The sequence below is a fragment of the Carassius gibelio genome, chromosome B9 (genome assembly GCF_023724105.1).
Source record: "Carassius gibelio isolate Cgi1373 ecotype wild population from Czech Republic chromosome B9, carGib1.2-hapl.c, whole genome shotgun sequence".
Taxonomy (NCBI): Eukaryota; Metazoa; Chordata; class Actinopteri; order Cypriniformes; family Cyprinidae; genus Carassius; species Carassius gibelio.
In genome coordinates this window covers 7717530-7740894 of record NC_068404.1, presented here as the reverse complement: position 1 = coordinate 7740894, position 23365 = coordinate 7717530, and the positions used below count along the sequence as shown (strand labels likewise).

At 37.6% G+C, this 23365-nt stretch overlaps 1 protein-coding gene across 2 annotated transcripts in view; it reads right to left on the bottom strand.

The window, feature by feature from the left end:
• LOC127964368 (glycogen synthase kinase-3 beta) overlaps positions 1 to 23365 on the bottom strand; it is a 48121-nt gene that overhangs the window by 20257 nt on the left and 4499 nt on the right. For both annotated transcript variants that reach the window (XM_052564538.1, XM_052564539.1), the window contains exon 2: positions 3440 to 3633. In XM_052564538.1, coding sequence (XP_052420498.1) covers positions 3440 to 3633 — 194 coding nt within the window. The remainder of the gene's footprint in view (positions 1 to 3439; positions 3634 to 23365) is intronic.

Below are 23365 nucleotides of genomic sequence, written 5' to 3'. Positions count from 1 at the left end.
ATATATTAATTACATACGGTTTTTCTTTTAACTTTTATTATGAGAGCCAGTAATAGGATCTGTAATATGCTGCCAAACTTCCTTTTTTAGGACCTGATACGCCGCTTGAAAATTAAATGGCGTTTTGAATGAACTTCTGATAATAAAACTTCAATTTCTGCAGCTGAGAAATGTTTGTTTTTCAGTCGCTTTTGAGAAGACATGTTGAAATCCTTCGTTTGGTGTCATAATATGATGCTCACATATAGTTGTCAGTCGGATTTAATGGGAGGGATTTATGGTAATTGAGAGTGAGCGTGCACGCGCGTCCCATTTACGACTGATTGAAATTCATTAACACACACACACATTTCACTATCACATCTGACGTTTACGAAGATTTTGTGAATCAGGAGAAGAGTTTTCGGGAAGTTCTCTTTACGCGCAAATCACTCAGATATTTACTCGTATATTTACGAATGTTTCATGAATGAGACCCACTGAGTGTAGACTTTGCTGTTTCATCTGGAGCAAAAGTGTGACCCACTGGCCTTTTACTTCAAAATACAGTGAATTTGCCCAAAAGGTATAATCATGCCTGTACCTTTTAGAAGAACCTATCTGTTGGAAATGTGCCAATGATGACTTAAAATGCCGCACTATCACCCTAGAAGACCTGACAAAGTGTCAATGGAAAGGGCACACAGCTTCACAGACAACACACACACACACACCAGTGTGTCGATATCTCTGTCAGGTCACTGTACACACGCTGTCCTTCATATGTGACTCATTCTGTCTCACACATGCCACACTGATGCACTACAGCTCTCTGATGGACATGGCTCATCCACGCTGGTCACTGTCCCAACGAAACAAAGTCAACTTTTTCACACTAGCGGAAATCGCTCGCTGACATGAGTGACCTACATTTCATTTACACCACCATCTGATCTTACAGTCACTCTCAGCATGACTGTATTTATGTGTCTCTGCACAGGAGAGGTGACATCCTTCTCCTGTCAATCATACTTTTTTGCAGCAATATATATAAAAGAGATGATGCCTGTCATCTGTCCCCTTCTTTCTTACTTAAAGTCCACTTCTACTCCAGATGAAACAGCAAAGTCTACACTGATTGGTTCCAGGACTACTGTCGTTAATATGGTGGCAAGTGGGAACAATTCTAGGGGCCTTCAGGCCTAGAGGGGCCCAAAACTATTTCAGTAGCAGGTAAGCAAAGACAACTAGGTTTACTGCTCCTTGAAATTTTGTTTCTCATGTCATCACCAAAAATACCCAACAACCTTTACTTTAAAAAGTGTTTTACTTTTATTATGCAACAAATGCTAAAAAATGAAGAAAAATAATAAATAATTTATTAATAAGAACATGTATTCAAACAGCTCAAACATGAGCTAACAATACCATGGAAGGTTTCAAATTAACTCTAAATCTACTGTACTGTAAAAAAAAAAAAAAAAAAAAAAAAAAAAAATATATATATATATATATATATATATATATATATATATATATATATATATATATATATATATAATAAATATATATATATATATATAATATATATATATGTTCCAAAAATATTTTATAAAATATGTTTTTGTTTAGTTATTTTAGTGCAACCCTATGCCAATGTTGTGGGTTCAACCCATAAGGAGGCGGGACAAGTTGCAGGACGTTTTGTTGATTGCCTAGTATTGCCTCTGTTTTTCCTCCACCAACTGTGAAATTTGATACAAAACACTGCTTCTCATAACTGTATATTGAACATTGGATATTTTCTGAATGATGGGCAAAACTGCTTGTTGAGGAAACTTGTAGCATTGTATCTGGTTAGGAAACAGTATAATACTTAAAGAGCCAGTAAGATGAGAATTCTAAGCTTCCTATCACTGTTTATAAGTCCTGTACATTAGGTTTAAATCCATCCAAGGTTAAAAAACATTGTCATTTTGTCAAAATATCATTTTAAAATTACCTCAATTCTCAGAGATCCCCAAACGGTTCGCACAAAGCTGTTCAAAAGATTCAGTTTCCTTAAACCCCACCTTTTGGTAGCATACTGTGTTCTGATTGGTCAACTAACATAGTCAGTTTTGATTGGTTGTTCCGCACACAACTTCATGGTAAACAATGCGTTAGCATCTGTTTGGGGTGAATTATGTCTTATTCCTCTCATCGCGAAGCAAACAGTAAAAAAAAAAACTTGAACAGTCTCGCTGCTTTTTCTTCTGTGTGGGTGTATTCAAGCCACGCGCTTCAGTTTGAATCTGAACTGTGCGTTCAACGCGGGGGCGTGGTCACATATAACAAAGGGAGACATGAAAAACAGACATCCCGTTGTTTTCATATGGATTACTTTATCACAGAATATCTGTTTTCGGCAGCACTTGTTTAGTTTCAAAGTAGACATGTCAAGTTTCTATAGATATCTCTCTCATGTCTCTTCGTTGAGTATTCACGGAGTTACACTTCATTTTAATGATGTGTTTGTACATGACGATCAGCGCAGAGAAAGGCTGCAGACAGCACACATAGTGATAAGACACTCGGGAGAAAACAGACACATAATTTCATAATCATACTTCGCGTTTATGGCCAAACACTTTGAAAATCCCGCCTTGTACTCACCGAGATTAGAAAAGCAGTCATCAGTAAAATGTTGTGAAAACAACAAGGATTTGTTGTACTGCTCTTGTATGGTGGTAAAAATGAATTTTAGCCATTGGTTCTTCTGATCTTCATTCTTTGGCAGTGAAAATAAAACAAACTTGCCTTTACAATTAAAAACACACTGTCTCCTCGACATGATGATATCACAGCAACCAGAGCGTCTGTGTGGGGGTGGGGCAGGTCAGAGTTCGTTTCTCTCAAGACGGTAGGCGGAGATTATTATGCAAAGTGTTCTAGTGACGTAGATAGAGATGGGCAAAAGATTTGAAATCTATAACGACTAGTTTCAGCGATTCAGAGTCGACTCCTTACTTTAGAAGCCAATAACTTTATAAATCATGTACTTTTTGGTTTAATTACTTTGCACATTGTTTACACTGATGGACAGCTACATCATACACTGTAATACAGGTAATTTTTGATTTCCCATCTGTGTGGCTCTTTAATACACCTGTATGATCATATCAGTATGTCATTCAGCTAAAATGGATTTAAGAGAAAAGAAAAACAATAAGAAATGAGATCAAATATAAGATATTAGAGATGAAAGATAAGAGGGTAGCAGTAACCCTGAAGAATAGAAATAAGGGAGCCGATCAAAGAACAGACGTACAAAAAGAAGAAAAAAATTATTATAAGGATATAGGAAAAGAGAAAAAGTCACTTTAATGAGAGAGTCTGAGCTGTTCTTAAGAAAAGGTTTGAGCTCCAAAGCATTATATTCAGTCAAGAAACTAAGAAGCGGGGAATGCCTCAGTCTTACCTTAAATCGCTTGTCCTGAAGGACCTTCTTAATGGCCACCAGTTCTCCTGAGTCACAGAGCTTGGCCTGATAGACCACGCCAAAAGAGCCATTCCCGATGACCTTGGTGTCGGTGTAGCTGACCTCCTGCGGCCGGTCAGGTCCCTGTCCAGGGGTCGCCACCACTGTGGTCACTTTACTGCCATCTTTATCTCCTGCAGACAGATAAAGAGAGAGTAGGGGGTTAGAGACTGACTGATGTTACAGTACAAAAAGGCAATCGGAAAACACAAGGTCTCAGCAGTAACAAGTTCCCAACCTCATAATCAATTTCTCCAATTTTATATATATATATATATTGTTTTATGCATCTGGCAGATAGTTTTATTCAAAGCATATTGCAAAGTATACTTGATATTTATTAGTTCATGCATTCCTTGGGAATTGAACCCATGACCTTAGTATTGAATTAATTGTATTACATTTAAATAGATAACGTATCAGCACAATAGAAGCATTGAAAACATGCACCGGCCGGTGAACAAATTCTGTACTACTCTATATTTTTCCCTTCTAATAAGCTGTGATTGGATCACTCATTTGAACTGCATCAGTTCAATTCATGAATAAATCATTCACCAAACTTCACCAATCCTCATTCACTTTTATTATGCTATAGAGAGTGATCAAGGTGTTCTTCAAGATCTCTTTTATTCCACAGATTAATGAAAGTCACACTTCTATGGAATAAATGATGACATTTTCCATCCTGTGTGAACCATTCCTTTAATTGAAAAAACAAGGCAGCTTATCTAAATAGCTAACAGAACTGTTCTGTAAATAAGGACCAAACCAAAATCTACCTTGAGCTTATGCATTTTACATTACTTTTTTGGCATAAAAGAAAGTGCATATTTGGCACTTGGGAGGATTACTTCAGCAGGTGACTTAGGATGAAAGTGATTATATTGCTTACAATGCAAACATAGCACGTGAAATATAATCCTAAGCATGATGTGGAGCGGTTTTCAGACTGACTATTCTTTCCTTCAGAGCTGTTATGGGTAATAAACCCAATAAATTAGTGCCAAAGCATAATGCCTTTGGTTTATCTTTGTTTAAAAATTAGGAACAGATTTAAAGTAGTCATAAAAATATTTACTATATGCATTACCTCTTACAATGCAACTTGAGCTCCAAGGACTCTCTGAATATACTATGCAAGGATACAAATGCGTCAATAGATTCTGCTATACAAAAAATATTTAATTATCATTATATAAAATGACTCGTACCATGATTAAATTTAGGTCCCTAGGACAAAATCAAATCATGTGCAAACAGTGATGTATGTATGTGACTGAGGGATCTGGTCCAGTATTTGTGACTACTTGGATCAGCTTCTTCGAGATCCAGTACAAAGTCCCAGTTAGCTCTGTTAAAGGTTAACCGCATGGCCTCCAATTGTCTTGTGCCTCTTCAACCCACTCACACCCACAGAAGCCCCACACAACAGATTCTCCAACGGGCCTCAAATCATGCCTCCGGATCAACTGTTTCCCAAATCTGCAGTTAGTGGCCGATTGTGTTGCAGCACTGTGCTTTTAAAGAACAGAATCCGGCCTAGTGTGCAGCTTATGCCACATTTCCTCCCTTACCACCTGAGACTTTAACAGTCAATGCCAACCACATTTATGTGCCGCCAAGGCTGGGCAAAAACATTGATTTTCTGATTAACTGTGATCTTCGTTTGAATGTTCTGATATCGAGTTTTAAAATCCCAAGATTGAATTTTAGATTTTTAAATCAATGGCTTTTTTCTGCAGATTCTCGTTAATCATTATTTGTAGCATGCCTCTCAATCTACAGCTTTAGCTGAGACAGTAAATCCAGACTGCTGGCCCATGGACAAACAACAAAAACCTAAATACTGTGAATGTCAGCTCGTCTCATTAATATATAAATAAATAAATCTCTCTCTCTTTCTCTCTCTCTCTCTCTATATATATATATATATAGTTCAGCCATGAAAGTCTACTTGCATTCTTGTTTGTTCATTCTCTTCAATGTTCCCAGCCAACTGGATAATACTCATTATTCCTATATAACTATCACATACTCAATAAATGTTATGTCTGCACGATATGCATGTCCTCATCTGAGCCCTCCCCCTCCCCAGCACCACCTGCATAGATCTGCAGCTATATATTTATATAAATGAATGAAGTTCAAAAGAACAGGGACAGCATTTATTTGAAGTAGAAATCTTTTGTAACATTATAAATGCCTTTATGGTCAATTTTACTATACTACTGCATGCTTGGTGTATAAAAGTATACATTTCTTTAGAGTAAAAAAACAAACAAAAACACCAGACTTTTGAACAGTTGTTCATACATGTGTGTGTACATCATAACCCTAAATTAAATACACTTAATCAAGTCAACTTACTTGATTTTTTTTCACTGGTATAAAGAAGAATCTTTGAGTTTCTGTGTATAGCGATAACGTGTAATGGCCAAAAGTATTTAGATATGCCTGAAAGTTAAAATAAAATGAATCCCGAGTGAGTTGCGGTTGTGTAATCAATACAATAATGAATACATATAAAGGATAGCTTGTATTTTGAGTCGAACCAGGAAATCAGTGCCGATACCCATACCCTTTCTCACCATCTCCATGGCAACTGAGTCGTCTCTGAGCCTGAGAGATGTTGTGGCCCACTTGCTAAAAACTCACCCACTCATCTGCACGAATACCCACATGCACACAGAGAGTGTATCAAGGGTGACATTCACACATTCCAAAAATAACACCATAAAATTGCCATGAGCGAATGCCAGCACTACTGGAAATGGAGATCTGCTGGAATGTCTAACGTAGAATTAAAGATCTTGAAGTATGACGATATTCATTACTATGTGAAACTATGCACATGCTATCCATTTAACGTTCTGACTTGAAGTGTTTGCTAAAGTTAAACATGATCTCAGGACAAACATCTTGTCAAACTGGTTCATTGGGCTTTTTTTTATTCAAGACAAGAAACCACTTCAAATATCCATTGCTCTGTTTGAATACAGAGGAAACTAGATTCACTACGCATAACAATTACCAATTCAGTCAGTGCTTTGATACACCAGTACTTGTTACTCCTGTCAAACAGATGATTTACATTTCTTGCAGTTACCTAAAAGCATCTAGATTGCTCTAAGAAGAAGTATATGAGATATGATTTCTGAAAGATCATGTGACACTGTACCCTGGAGTATGATGCTGAAAATTCAGCTTGGCATCACTAGAATAAATTAAATGTTAAAATAAAAATCAGTCATTGTAAATTGTACAGTATTTTTGTTTAGAGGCGATGGTGAGCATAATTAAAAAGTCATTCTTTAATCCAATCTTTTGACTGATCATGTACTGGCAAAATCGTCCCCGCTAAGCAAATGTATTTACATTACAGACCAAAAGTTTGGACACACCTTCTCATTCAAAGAGTTTTCTTTATTTTCATTACACTGAAGGCATCTACTGTACATTACATGTGAATGTAATGTAAATGTAAATCAAGGGCTATTTGACCAATTAGGAGAGTGATGGGGTGCTGCGCCAGATGACCTGGCCTCCACAGTCACCGGACCTGAACCCAATCCAGATGGTTTAGGGGTGAGCTGGACCACAGACAGAAGGCAAAAGGGCCAACAAGTGCTAAGCATCTCTCGGGGAACTCCTTCAAGACTGTTGGAAGACCATTTCAGGTGAATACCTCCTGAATCTCATCAAGAGAAAGCCAAGAGTGTGCAAAGCAGTAATCAAAGCAAAAGGTGGCTACTTTGAAGAACCTACAATATGACATATTTTCAGTTGTTTCACACTTTTTTGTTAAGTATATAATTCCATATATAATTCCACATGTGTTAATTCATAGTTTTGTTGCCTTCAGTGTGACTCTACAATTTTCATAGTCATGAAAATAAAGAAAACTCTTTGAATGAGAAGGTGTGTCCAAACTTTTGGTCTGTACTGTATGAATTTTACCAACTCAATGTCTTTTAAATCACAAAATCTATGAAAATATACACCTTAGTCTTGGTCAAGACTGCAACCAATGAAAGACTATTTCAGCTGGTCAATTAAACAAAAAAGGGCTGAAATGACATGATAAGCCAAGATTGAGGTTTTTGCTTTGTTTCATTTATGCCACATTTAAGCCTGGAAATGCAACAAAGTGATTAACTTAAAATAACACGCTTTAAAATAAACACAATAAATGACCACATGTAAATAAAACAGTCCATGTCATATATTGATTATTCACATAAGAATGTTCACATGAACTCAACATAGTCTGCACTTTCATATATAGTTGATAAAATACATCAATATCTCTTTATATTCCCCTTCAGTTGACAAATGGTACCACCGAAGGGTTAAACATCAGTGGCTGTAAAGTGATCCGTTCAGGCACTTATCCTCTCCTGTTTTCCATTGACGTAAACTCTTTATCACTCCTGGTTGTGGTGAGGCATGTTTAGATGTTACCTCAGAGGTATGTGATGTTCAGTGCGCAAGAGAAGTGAAACTAATTGACACAGAGAGAGGAAGGCCCCATCGAGAGTGAACATGTGTGAACACACACCCAGAGATTCATTTTCGTATGCGCACATACCAGATTACAAACACACAGCAGTTGCGGGCAGAAGTGTAATGTCTGTGAGGAATTGTGGATTACATATATCTCTACTTTGCTCTGAGCATCGTGACCCATGTCTTGACCTGTGCTCACAGTGCTCTGTGACCAGTTACACTTTGCTCTCACTCAGAGTTCAAATACTTTACCAAGCAGTCCGTTTGATCACTACATATCCAGCACGCAATATCTCCAAGTGTTGTCAGATATGAGTTCTTCTGAGACCAGATATGAAGTGAAAAATTATTATTTTTTTATATTAAAGCGTATTGCTCTATTTTAAAGTGTTTGTGTATAATTTCAGTATGTGATTTTTTTTTAAGCTTTTTTTTTTTTAGATTTCATTGCTGTGAAATTTTAAATAAGTAAGTAAAGGATGCAGTGTGCAAAGGTTAAATCTGCAGTTTTAATTTCAACGGCCCCCAGACAGTCAGTCTTTAGCCCCAATCACAGAGAGAGGAGGGTCAGCATGACATGCCTTAACACAGGTAGAAATCTCATTCTTTCACTCATACACACTGCTGATGTGTGGGTTTGATAAAGAACTGGTGACAATTAACTACACACACACACACACACACACACACACACACACAATACTTAGCATTTAATATAAGACTTGAGAGTGTTGTACAAACCTCAGAAGAACAATTCACCACAAACCATCATATGCACATTTTTAAATGAACTCTTATATACCAAACAAACTCCTTCGGGATGACACAAGACTCTATGCTTCACATTAACGGTGCTGATTACCCTGTGTCAGTTTATTTGGAGGTAATGAGCGGCTGGCTGTACATGACCCCTTACATAACTCCTTCATTTGACATGTTTTCAGTGACTTCAGCAGTAGTCTGTTGGCCTTTGTCATCACTCATGACTTCACTACCACTGAGCCAATCAGAGCTCAACATCTCTCACTGAGAGCGCTGGCATGTCTGCATCACTCCACTGCAGCTAATGCTTAATCCTGCTCTATAAATAAACTCTGATCAGGCAGAGAGTGGAAGACAGTGTCTACGTATGGCATGTGACTGAATTCATGATCATGCGTGTCTTTAAATCACTTTACTGTCAATGGTCTGGAGTTCTCCACCTGTTTGCCAGATGACCCAAATCTCACTCTCAGGGTGATCAATTTTACTATCAGTCTCATTCGCACTGCTAGATTTGTGGGCTATACTGGTTCCTGCATTCCTAGAGCTGGTTTCCCAAGTAATCAAAATGCCATGTTGTTGTATTTCAGTAACTCTGTATTTGTATGTTTGTTTTTCGTTAACTTATTGAGTTTTCAGATCGCTGTTGATTTTGCCAATCATGGCACTGCCTTGCTGTAGTTTTTGGATGTTAGTGCCTTCAAAACCCCTCTTTCACTTGACAGAAGTGAGCTGTTGTGACTTCAAGCATGTGACTTTAAGACCAAAAGATTCCGGAGTTTCTTTGTGTGCGTTTCAATTGGTCAATGTTGTTCAAACGGATCAAGATGTGGTAAAATGTTGCAGACTTGCCATTTTATTTAAATGTTTTTTCTCTCTGTTTTCGTTAAGAGCATAGAAGGTTGATTGTATTTCTATGATGTTAGTTATATACCGTTTTATTTTCAAAATGGATTTGTATTATTTTTTTTGTTATTGGGCGAGTCAATGAAAGTAAATTCTTAAGTTGTTTAGTTTTCCTTGATTTATTTTTGATCTGGCACATTAAGTATTTATGTTTTTTATTGTATCTCAACCCTATCAGAAAAAAAAAAAACTATGTTTGTCGTAAAACTGAAAAAACAACAGTGTAACACAGCATCCAAAGACATGCATCCATTTGTTGCATATTCAAACGTAGATGGAAAGCAAGAGCAGTCCTGCTTACTGGGTTTTTTTCTAGGCTTGATTGTGTTTATGGGGTGCAGTCTAACATCTGTTCATGTTTCGTTTTAAAAAAAAAAACAATTTTTCACATAATTTACCTCGATTCCACACCGATCTGTCCCTTCTCTTACAAACGCCTAGATAATTTCCTTTTATCATGAAGCCCCTCCCACAGAAATATGCGATGGGCTGAGATTGGTCCCGGGGGCAGGGTTTATCTGGGTTTTACTGACATAATAGACCCAGGAAGAAGCTTGTTGTAGTCCCTTACCAGCCGTTTTTGTAGGCATTAAACTGCCAGAATTTTAAAAGTTGATGGATATCTCTGTTTGCACTGAACTTTCAGCGCTGCAACTTTGCAGATATTGTTTATGCTCAAAAAGCAACATTACAAAATAACTAAAGTTAAAAAAGTGATATCGCAATTAACCACCCCTTTAAACAGCTCCAAGGACATATTTGAACATGTGCTCCAGCACCAAAATGATACATCCTCTGTGTATGTATTTCTTTTGATTAAATATTTAATGTGCAGCCATTTAAAAAAAAGAAAGCAAGCATGTTGCATATAGTATGAATGTAATCGGGACATGTTACTTTTGTCATGTTGTTGTGTGTCAGTTGCATCACTTCCCTGTCTCTCTTAAATCCTTTCCCCTGGTCTAATGGGATAGGTTAAGTGTCCATAAGGTCATCCTAGAACTTTTCAGTGAATGTTTTAAGAATACTGTGAAATCTTTACACATTGTTTTCCACCTGCTATATAGTGGAGAAGTATACATATTTGGATGCAGCCCTTTATTGGATTCAAGGTACATTAGTTAATGAATTCAATGGGATTCAAATATTGATTAATACCATGATCAATTGTTGTTTAAATTAACGATCAATTAATCGTTAGCCATAATGCTACAAAATGCATCTATTGCAGGCAGCAGTCACTAGCATGACAGGATGTGCAAAAAGCACACACACACATAAACAAAATGCTTTCTCACTTGAATTATTGGCATCTTATTCTGAATAAAATGCTAGTAGCAGGATTATAAAATGAATAGATGTGATTACGATCATTTAATAAAATAAAGATCGCACCAAACGTTTGAGATCATTTTACTTTGGTGACTGTTTTCTGGCACGCTAAATGAGCCTCTTTAAATGTTTTTTTGGTGCACGTTGTTGTATTTTAAAACACAATTGCAATGTTCTACATTAGTTACTACATTTCTATTGCTTTTCATGTTGAGTAACTTTTGTGTTGTATCTATATTTAATGTACTTTAAAAGTGTAAAATTTCATTAAAAGTTTAATTAGTACATTGTGAATGAATGATGATGTATTTATATACCATCACAGTCACTCACAGCCGCTCGCACGTGTTCTGCGCATGAGCCGCACGCAGCCCAACAATAAATCGGTTAACTGACCATGAGCCACCAACATTTAATTGCATCTCTTATCGATAATCGATTAATCGTTTACATCCCTAATTTAAACCCACAGCCTGTTTGATCTTCAGGAACAAAACTGCTCAGCTGGATAAAGTTAAACTTTTCTCAACTTGCACATGATCACAGGACACCCTGCCACCATCATTGAAAATCAATGACTTCCTCTGCTTTGTTGCTACAGAGCATTGCATGTGTTGTAGGCCCCTTATGGCTCTGGTCTGATGTGAGATTTTTGGTTGATGTTTAACAGACAGGCGGTGTCTAACTGCAGGGCAATGACACACAGAAAACCAGCAGGATACAGGACAAACACACACACACACACAAATGCACGCAAAACTTAGATCTGTAACAGCTCACTACTGCCATGCTCCAGAGTGTGCCTCAAAAGTATCTGTATAAACCACACACACAGTATTCAAACCTCTGGCTACCCTGTCTGTCCAGACAATGGCAGATTATTCTTGAACTGTAATATTTCTGTCTGTATCTTTCTTTTTTTTACATAAAACCCACACGCACTACACAATTCAAATTGGCTATCTCAGCTACCAGGGTCATCCAATGGTCACATATCAACACGTGAGAAAAGACAAAGACATACGAATGAGACCGGAAACTGCAGCGGTTCAGGGAAGAGGTCCAGGACACTCCACTACTTCCATGAGCCAAAATCACCATAAAGAACACAAAGCAAAACAGCAGAACCCACAATCAGAACTAAAGGGGAGAAATATTATAACAGTGTTTGTAAGAGTCTCGTATTTTGTTAATTTAACCAAAGTTTGTAAGTTAACCAAAAAATGCTGCAATCTATTGCTCTCTTCAAAAGTTTCAAAAGTCCATAAAGACATAGCAAAAGTAAACAATGAAGGATGCAGTTTAATCAAAATGAAGATATATAATATTTAATTTAAGCTTTTACTATTATATGAACATTGAACAATGATGCCTAACATGAAGCACATCAAACAAGTGCAAGAACAAACCTCATTGGCTGAAATATGCTTGAAATACAAGGAAAAATCTCATTGGTTCCCACTCACACCCAACTATCTTAACTTAACTGTATAATAAACTTATCACTAGCAGACACTTTATCCAAAGCTACTTATGGTGTATGCAAGGTATACAAATATAATTTTGTATACAAATTCTACTTGTTATCTGTGAATCAAACCCATTAGTCTCAGCCATGGGTGTAGGTTTGGTCTCAGCTTTGGTGGCTAGCTAGTTATTTTGCCTACTTACAATCTGACTCTGCTTTATGAAAAAGCTTCTTATGTCCCCTTTCTTCTTCTTGGGTGGCATCTACAAAGTACAAAAAGGGGCAAAAAAAAAAAAAAAAAAAAACAGAATATTAAAATATTTTTACTCTGGCCTTTGTATGTGGCAGAGACAGCCCTTTTAACTTACCGTCGGCGTCGTCAACATGCGCGCGCACACAAACCACCCACTCGCTGCTAGTGCAAGCAAAAAAGTAGTCCCGGCCCGCAGGTGTAGCCTGTCAGATACCCCACCTCCAATCAAATTACGGCGTTTCTTATACTGTCGTCGTCCTGGACGTTAGAATCGATCCAAATAGCAGTGCAAAGATCCAAATGGCAGTACAAAGGAGCTTGCTAAATATTTGTGGGGACAAATTTGTCATCTCAAAATATTGATAGGGAATAGTACCTAGCGTCCCCCCCTAAACCTATGCCCTTCAGACGTCACGTCCACAAGACTGCTGGCTGAACATCTGATGCATACGGCACACTTTTCAGGAGTTTCGAAGTCGTCGGACTGGTTGAATTCTAAAAGATTTCCGGGAGACGTGTTTTACGTTCTTTAGTGTTCCACCTGGAAAAAAAGATGCCGTGGCTCCTAACCTCCTCACGAAAGAAGAAAGCTGACAAGAGCACTTATCAGGATCAACTGAAAGCTGAATTTTCAATAGTATGTGAAAAATAAAGTTTGTGGCATAAAATCTTTCAAATATTTATGAGAGTATTACACACCGGTCTGTTACTGTGGCGACATTCCCACACCCCTAAACATGACTACTTTTTGAGCTACAGGAACATGCTACCATCTAATTGGCTGTTATTATGCCCTATCATACGTTCCTTTCTCTTTCAGAATAAACAACATACTTGATGTTGAAAACCTTTCAAAGAAATAACCTAAAACTTTAAAACAATTGTTATACCATCTGGAATTGCAAATATAGTTATTATTATAATTAAATATCGTTGCCTGTAATAGTGTCACTTTTTATGCTAGTGTTGTTCATATATTTGAGAAAGTCAGTGTGTAAAGGAATGAAAAATATGGAAGGCTTTACGCATGAAGAGTGTAGCTTTGATTGGCAACTCAATCTGAAATTCTCTCAAGCATAAGCAAACATTCCTTCAAGGCACGATAAACTAAATTGCAGCAATCACCATTTTATCCCTGCTGAGGTGTGTAGTAATGCATGTTTGCATGTATGTGTGTGTATAAATCAGCTCTGATCAGATAAGAGAGAAACATGTCAGATTGGGAGTGATCAGGTAAGTGGAATGCAGACTCTGATCTTTTAATAACAGACCGATAAAGTAACAAACTGCTGTACCTCCAACAGAAGACATGCATATCGAGACATGTATTGCAGGTAAACATCATTCAATGCTCTTACCATCAGTAAACTTTGGGAGAAGCTACTTTTAATGTGTAAAGCTTAAAGCAACTCAAATACTAGCTAAACTCCAGTCAAGCTACTGAAAAAGCAGACAGCTTCACTAAAAGCTACTAATGAAAAGCAGCTAACTACAATGAAGCTACACAAGCAGGCGATATCTTTAGAAATACATAACTATCAGATGAATCAGATGATATAATTTATTTTTGCAATTAGTGCAGCATTTATCTGGCACGAAAAATGAGGATCTCAGTTACTGTGGTTAAATGATGAATGACATAACTGATTAAATATAGAGCACTGTTTGCAATGGAAACAATGACATCTACGATGCTTAATGTTGCAAAATTACAACACGGTCCAGAATGTGACGATATTTATGTAATGGGCCAATGCAGACAGTCACAGGCAATGTGTATTGTGAAGACCGACCAACATTTCAATTGTACTTCTGAATAAATTCCATATTGTAAGCATCACTATTACGTTATTTTCATATGACTTTCTAAAAACTCAAAATCAACTGTGGGCAGCAGATTCTATTCCTACTTAGCGCCAAAACTCTGGAATAATCTCCCGAACATTATTAATTTTTTTTTACATATATGCTAAGCGTACAATTAGTGTGCTGTAAATTTCGTCATCCACATAATACACGCACACACGTACGCGGCCCGGTTTATCTGATCAACATTTTCTAAAGACATTGTAACCAACTGTAACTTCTGAGAAGAAATAGCGCAACCACTGGACAAGGATGACACTTTCTAGTGTGCGTACACTAAACATTTGCATTAAACCAGAGGTGTACTACTTTGGGCATCATAGCTGCTTTAGCGTCAGATATTGCCTTTGTGATTTTACCTCAAAGCATCTATTCCTTGTTTTTCCATTCATCTTTTTATTTTTATCCAATGTTTTATAAGAGAAAAACATATTCAACCTCCTAAACAGTCTTTTTTCATTTTGCAAAGAAAATTGCAGAGATCTCAAAATGGGTACCAAAGTTTTCAAGTCATTTAGGGAATTGTGGATGGGGGAAGTGAGAGAGAAAGAGAAAATGTGTGGAATGTTCTGGCCCATAATTTGGGTCGCTGCAGAAAATCTTAGCTGCAAATGCAGATTTTATCAACTGGTCCATCACATTGAGACAAACTGTCCTATCCTCCATTTTAACATGGCTCTTCACATTGCCAACATATTTAGGCCAATGAGAAGAGACATCTCAGCTAAACATGAGGATGTTCTTATGACCCCATGCCAAATGTTAAGAGTTATGGTGTGTACAGAGATAACAAAAGCTAAACAGACAACATACAAGTTCTCAAGTGTCAAGCACTTCCAAATGCTTCCCGTGTAGTTACTCAGACCAAGTAGACCGACCAATAACTTAAGTGCCACTTCTCCCACAACTTGGATTTCACAGAGTCAAGAACTACGAGCAGTTACAGTATAAGCCACAACTCTGATGTGAGTTTAGCAAAATGTAAATCAATAACCTGTTTCTCTATACTGAGGCATGTAACACTGCTGTAAGCTGAATGTTATTGACTTTCAACAGGACAATCTATGCAATAATTAGGTTTCTATATGCAACAGATGTTTCTCTATGATTTCATTCCTCTATGGAGCACTGAAGCACTCAGTTTATTGACGTTTGGGAAACACATTCTGTGATAAGACTAAAACATCAATGATAAGAACATCAATGATGAGAAAAAACATCTCACTTCTCTTTAACCAGAAATCTATGATCAAAGTCAGATCATCTCTTGACGTCACTTTTTATCTCTAGGCAGCAGTAGGAGCCATTTCATCTTTTTCTGTACATGACAGTCAACATTACAGAAAACCTTGACTTGCACTAACACTTTATCTTCCTAGAAAATTCACTGACATCTCCCTGGCGTAGAAACTTGCTCTTAGTGCATTCAACTCTCTTCCAATTCTATTCCATCACCAGCCATTCATGCATGACATACATTAGTGTCATCTCCGAGGATAAACAGCTCTGCTGGGACCAAACCCACACTACACACTTATTGCAGACCCCAAACCTGAACTGAACGTGATTTGGCCACATTTTGTCAAAGACAACCTATTGGTTAAATGGATAGTTCTTACAAAAAAGAACATTCTGTCATCATTTACTGACCCTCATGTCATTATAATCTTGTATTACTTAATTTTTTACATGAAAATAAAACTGGAGATGTTCACTAGCATTCTTAAGTTTAGGGTTAGTAAGATTTTTTTAATGCTTTTGTCAAGTCACACCAAGGTTGCAGTTAGCCCATACGAGAAAAATACACTAAAACTAAAAATATTATTACAACTGAAATCTTTCCATTTATATTGCACATGGCCCTGTGGAATACTTCATTCTGATTGGTCAGTCGTGGAATTCCAAAGTATGTAAAAGCTAACAACACAGGCTCATCCGGGTAACAGCAGTCGGCATTGTACTCTTGCTTGAACTATTTTTTTCTTGGAAGCTTTGTGTGTTAGCTAATTAAATATTAAAACTGGATTCAAAATGGTGTACAATTGTCTATGTCATCCTGGTATCCCGGACTTGCTCTTTAGGATGGAGGACACTGTGATTGGAGCCGTGTTATTGTTGTATCTTGCGGGTTTCACATTAATGGACATGGAATGTTGACATATACGTAAAGCGATTGAAAGAATGAAAAGGAAGACGATTCTCTAATGACAACTGGCAGTGCTACATTTGCTACAAAGTCCAGCACTTCAGCGTCCATCCGTCCATCTATCGCTGTTCTCCATACATGGAAATTAGCTGAAACAATGTTTACAGTATGCTTACATGGTGTTTTAAAATCATGGGTGAGGGCGTTTTCATACACATTTGGCCAATTAATGTCTACTTGGCTCACGATAGTACCAGTTGTCCTGGTTAGACATCACTCCAGAGTAGGAGCTAATTTGGTTCTTGAAAAAAGGCAGTCCGGTACTAAAAGCCACACCCTTGAGCTGCTTATGGCTCCCTCTTCCCCTTTTTCCTTCTCAGCTCCCATCCCCCAACTTTCTCTAAACTCATCTATAGGAAAGCAGTGAGGGGCCCCTGGATGAACATTTCACCTGAAAAGGCTGTGATCCTAAGCAGGTGGCTTAAATGTTGGATAAAAGTGCACATTGCTGGAGTGAAGCTATTGATGATATACTGAATATAAAATATATAAATTCCCCAATATTTTAATGCATTTTTATTGACCTACTACATTTCTTAAAGATGGGTATTTTGCAGAGATTTTTAAAATGTTTTTGAGTGGCAGAAACCTATTAGGAGTTTGTTGTTCCATTTATTTCTGCTAATTTCTATCATGCAGATGCAGAACGCAAAGCAACAAAACCGTCGGCTTTAATAACTGCTATTTCTTTGAAGTCTTTGAAGGCTTGGTGTGTCCCAAATTTAGAATCAATTTGACTACAATGTCTCTTTGGGTAGATTAAAAAAAAATCATCCGTTAAACCTATTTCACAGAACATCCATACAATTATACAGATATACTTTATTTTTCACTATCAACCCTAACTGTGGAGGATAAACATCACTAACTGAGGCCATATGTCATCTGAGGCCTTTACTAGTTTTACAGTATTCTTTACTAGCAACCACTATGTTCTTGTGATTGAAAACAACCAATCAATCACTAAAATGGTAAAAAGAGACAACCAAGAGGACAATGACCAAACATTTAGCTTCATGCTGTAAAATTAACGTGGCGTCTATTTACACAATATGGTCGGTCGGATGGCTTTTAAATGCTAAACAAGGATCTCATTGTCCCTGGACAGCTGCCTTTTCCGAAAAAAAAAAAAAAACTAAGAAGAGGGGGTTGGGGAGGCAGTCTGAAGAATCGCACGTCCCACTTCAGAACCAGCTGCTAAGGCCGACCACTAATGCGGTCTCCTCAGATCAGCTGCCAAGTCACACACATGTGTGCATGCTTGTAAACGAGACAAGCCGTGAGCAAATCTCTTCATGTGCAAAAGAAAAGAACACAACACAACACATACTAAACAGAGTTCCTTCAAAGTTTTGCAAAAGGGTGGCTTCATTGGAAATGCAAAAATGAAGTCACTTAAAAAGTTTTTTTGAGTGTGTGTGTGCGCAGAAAGGGATTTAACTCAGAGATATCAAACTGAGTTCCTGGTCTGAACCTACCTTGAAATACATCCTACCATGTCGTCATCACAGCCTGAAGTACTGCCACGTCCATCTTTTTGAAGAACACACCCTTCTCCTCTCCCTAGGTAATATCTGACTCATGGGTTCCCTCTTCCAAACCTACTAAAACCACAATTTATCGTCAATGAGAGAACCATTTGGTTTCTGTATATGAGTCCAAACAGAAACCCTGTGTAAAACCTGTTGGAGCACATCTGTTGAGACTGACATCAGATGAATGATGACATCATTGCTGGCATGTGGTGCATGGCTTTTCTCGTCTTCAAGATCTCTGCTGCACTTAATATCTGTTACTCAGGTGGCAATGTCACACATCAATAGACTTCCTTAGATAAGACCTTAACAAGAAAACCTTAACAAGAACATGGATCTGCAGCACCTGCTAAGCTTTTTGGTTGAGCCACTAACCTAAAGAGGAATTAACAGAAGACTAATAACATCATGAGCAGCCTTTGTACCATTAGCATGATCATAAACAGAAGCAGCAAACAAGAGACCAATATAAGACCTCGGATGAACAGATTACTGTATATGAATGCAGTGTCAGAGCCTGTGTATCTATAACATAGCATTTACACTCACCATTTTCCCTTTTTACCTTTGAGCAGTCTGTAAAATGGTCCTGTGGGAGCTTGGTATTTAGATTCACTCTCTTGACAGGCTCACCTAAATCCCTAGAGGGATACTCCACCCTAAAATGAACATTTATTGTACACGAAGAAAACAAAAATAGTGACTTTTACACCGTAGCAACATTTTGGAGAACATGAGCTGAACGTGGGTAGCATATGCTCTTCTGTGTTAGCCGCGCCACAAGGATACATATATTTACGCTTTGATTTGAAAGAAAACAGAACATCCATGTGAAAAGGTATTCTCATCGCTTCATAATGTTACGGTTGAACCACTGATGGCAGATGAACTATTCTGATGATGCTTTTCATACTTTTCTGGACCTTGACACTATGTTTTACTTGCAGTCTATGGGACAGTCACAAGCCTCCAGGTTTCCATCCAAAATATCTTAAAGGTCCCCTTCTTCGTGATTCCATGTTTTAAACTTTAGTTAGTGTGTAATGTTGTTGTTAGAGTATAAATAATATCTGTAAAATTCTAAAGCTCAAAGTTCAATGCCAAGCGAGATATTTGATTTAACAGAATTCGCCTACAAAAAACGACCCGTTTGGACTACAGCCCTCTAGTTCCTGTAGTAATAACGTTACTAAAACCGTTTTTTTGACTAACCACCGCCCACATGAATTCACAAACAGGGGGACGTGGCCCTGTTGCGCTCCGACGGAGAAGAAAGAAGAGCTGTTTGTTTTTGTCGCCATGTCGTTGAAACGCTGTTTTTTTCATCTCAGAGTCCAATCACCTTTGTTTGGGCTTCCCAGGAACGCTGTACTTTGAGATTAATGGTTACAATTTATGTTTAACTCTGTTCCCGAAAATTATAATGCACATGTAAAACTATGTGCAGCTCATTTTGCTGAGGACAGTTTGCTGAGGACAACTTTCTCAATCTCAATCAGTTTAATGCTGGATTTGCACAAAGATTATTCTTGAAAGATGGAGCAGTTCCCTCTTTGTCTGGAGAAGGCGTTGTTTATGGACCACAACTGGTAAGTGTATTTTATTATTTAAGTTGGTGCGTTTAACAGTTTCTGTAACTTATTACACAAAGGGCAACGCTGTTTAGCTTTGTTAACTAGATGTTAGGGCTGTGCAAAAAAACGAATGCGGTTTTCATGTGCATCTTGTCAGTAAAAACGCTCCTCCTGTGACTATAAATACATCTCCAGCACGTGCGTTCTAGCCCAATCACGTTACCAGGAGGGCAGCCTGCTCTCAGCTGCTGTCGAATCACAGCACAGGAACCGCTGGCCCAATCAGAACTCGTTAAGTATTTCTGAAGGAGAGGCTTCATTGAACAAGGAAGTCATCAGCCCGTTTTTGTGACAGTGAAAACAGCAGTATACAGATAGGTGAACTGTGTGAAAAATACTGTGTTTTTTTACACGTGAAACATGAACACATGTTATATTGCACATTGTAAACACAATCAAAGCTTCAAAAAAGCGCGTAAAACGGGAGCTTTAAATTGTTTTCCAAAGACGAACGAAGCTTTTACGGGTTTGGAACGACATGGGGGGTAAGTGATTAATGACACAATTTTCATTTGAGTGAAGCATCACTTTAAATCCCACAAAGACTGCTTTAGAAAATTATACTTTCTGGAATTAATGTGTAGTACTTTACAGAAAAAGAACAATCCCTCTGTGCAATTCTGGCCACGTTTTGGTCATCTGAGACATTTTTCTTTTTTTTTTTTTTAATCCTACAAGATTCCTATAATCCTAGGCTAAAATCTGTATTCTTTGATTGATGGTTTGACATGTTCACCCACAGGCAATTAATGGCCGCTGCGATCAAATTTTACCTCCAACTAAATTCTGACAGTGTCAGAAGATTTGGCACTCAGTCCTGCAGTGTGACTTCTACGAAAAGCATCAAACGGTCTCTGACAAGCCATGATCAGAATTAATGTTAAAGATTTCTTCTATCCACTGTAAACTCCGGAGCTCCCAGCCTCTGCTCATAGAATTCGTGATATTTTGCCTTTGCTATGATAAACACTGTTTTCATGTTGGTGTGTAGTGCTGCTTACACTATTCTTCTTAAATATGCTGCTATTGCCACCGTTCATACTTTTCATGATAACCAAAATTTCAGTCTTGCGTGTAATGCAGCTCACAGTCACTGAACATGTATGGGTTGATAATGTAAAACTCCGGACTAGTTTTCTTGCACGCACCCGTTTTAATGTGTCTTGACTGTCAAACAGTCTGACATTAAAGGGATAGTTCAGTTCACCCAAAAATAAAAACTCGGTCTAAGCAAACAGTTGGTAGTTGCCATTGACTTCCATAGTAGGAAAAAAAAAATACTGTGGAAGTCAATGGCAGCCACCAACTGTTTGATTACTAGCAATTTTCATCTTTTATGTTCAACAAAGAAACTCATACAGGTTTGGAACGACACGAGGGTGAGTAAATGATGACAGAATTTTCATCTTTGGGTGAACTATCCCTTAAATGACAACTGAGATCGCACATGACCTGAAAAGTGGAGCGAAAATATTTTTATCACCATCTTGTGGCTGTCATAAAGTCATAAACCCCATCCTCTCCATGTAAATGAATGGGACAAACTAAATAAATTTTCACTTCAAATAAATTTTTCACAAAGACAGTTTCGATCATTTTTGGGAGTTATTGCCACGCTTGCATATGTTCAGGTGTTTGTTTTACTGATTAGTTTGCTTTTAGTAAATTATTTGACGCTATAAAAACGGGGTGTGGCATCATGATTGTGTGCTTGCGATTGGGTCTGAGTTTGGATGGGACTTCGAGACTCGGCTCCAAATGAATCACTATTGCACAGGCTCGGGCTACAAATAGCGTCATTTTTGCAAGATGAAAGCAGCCATACCAAGACAATTCAGTTTCACTTTTCTAAAGTGGAAGGAAGAAGAGATGTGTCAATCTTTTTTTTCCCTTACAGTCTATGGTAAAATCATTTTAAAGTTCAAAATTATTTCTAAATGAGAAGTTAAAGTTAATGTCGTTGATCCTGAATTCACTTGTAGAATTTAACTGATTTTAGTTCGTTTCGTTTTTTAACTTTAGACAAGACAAAAAACTGAATATAATTTTTACCAATTAGCAGTTGTTGTCCTTAACACGAACATTATTATCTGCATATCAGCACTGTTCACATCCTTAATCAAAATCATGAAGACCGAAACCATCCTTTCATAATCAGGCGTTTAACACAAGACGTACAGTTCTCAAAGGAGATGAAGTTAACTTTTAATTAAAGTACTGAACTGCACAGCAGCTTGTTCTTAAGACCATCTACTTTGAATTGTGCAACAGTTCATATTTGTTTATGATATCTGTACTTTGAACAGCTTCCTTGCATCATACTTGGCAATAAGGCACAGTTACTTCCTGCCGATGTTTTCACGAGATTGAGACAAGATCTCCTGTGATGTGTGAGACAAAGGCTAAGCTAATCATATAAGCTGTGAGAACTTTTGTGGCTTTTCTGAATGAATGCAGTTGTCATCAAAGGGAACTGCAGTAAACTTCCTAAAGCACACTGTCAATCAACGGTTCCACGGTGCTGTATACATTTCTGCGACCATAAATGGATTATTGTTTGTTACAGTGTAAAAAATAAACTCAATAAGCACAATGTAAGGGTTACATTTATAGAGCACATTTATAGACACACAAATTTCTTTACAGTGCTAACATTTTTCCTTTTGAAACAGGAAATAAAAGAAAGAAAAAAAGTCCTTTCCTGTTTCAGTAATGTCTAAGCTTCATGTGCGACTTGTTTAACATCCTATACCAATAATCATTCAATACCAATATACCTATATATACAAACACCACTAATGGAAAGGAAAAAAAACATGCCAATACTGCCTACCAAAAGCTGTTATGAGCACTGGAAAAAAAAACACTGATCAAACTCTAAGGTGTAAAGCTAACTGACCAGGACTAGAATTTGTTTAAATCCATATATCTCTGTAGTTATTTTATAACACAATAGTCTTCAAACTTGTTGAAGGGGATAAAATACTCAACTTACTTAACCGCTGCGGAGGCAATGATGCCTCCAGTCTGTAAGTTACTGCTGAATGATACTTGTGATTGCAAAAGACAGTATGGATGTAGACGTGCAAAGATATAAAGAGTTGTGCTGAGGGTGCAGGAAAGTTTCCACACACCCACAGAAGCTTACAGAGCCAGATGATAATGGAGTGGGGTGAAAGGTGACACCCACCTTACCAAATCCACAGAGAGACACTAGAAAGAGTGTTTTATACTGCTACGGGAAGCCACTTTGGACAGCTAAAAACCAGCTCAGAATGAGGCACACTAATCAGGTCAGTTGGGTGAATAAAGATCAATGAAGAACTAAATGTGTGAGCACACAATAAGACTGACAAATAAAGATGACAATTGAGGCATAAAAATAAGAAGCATTT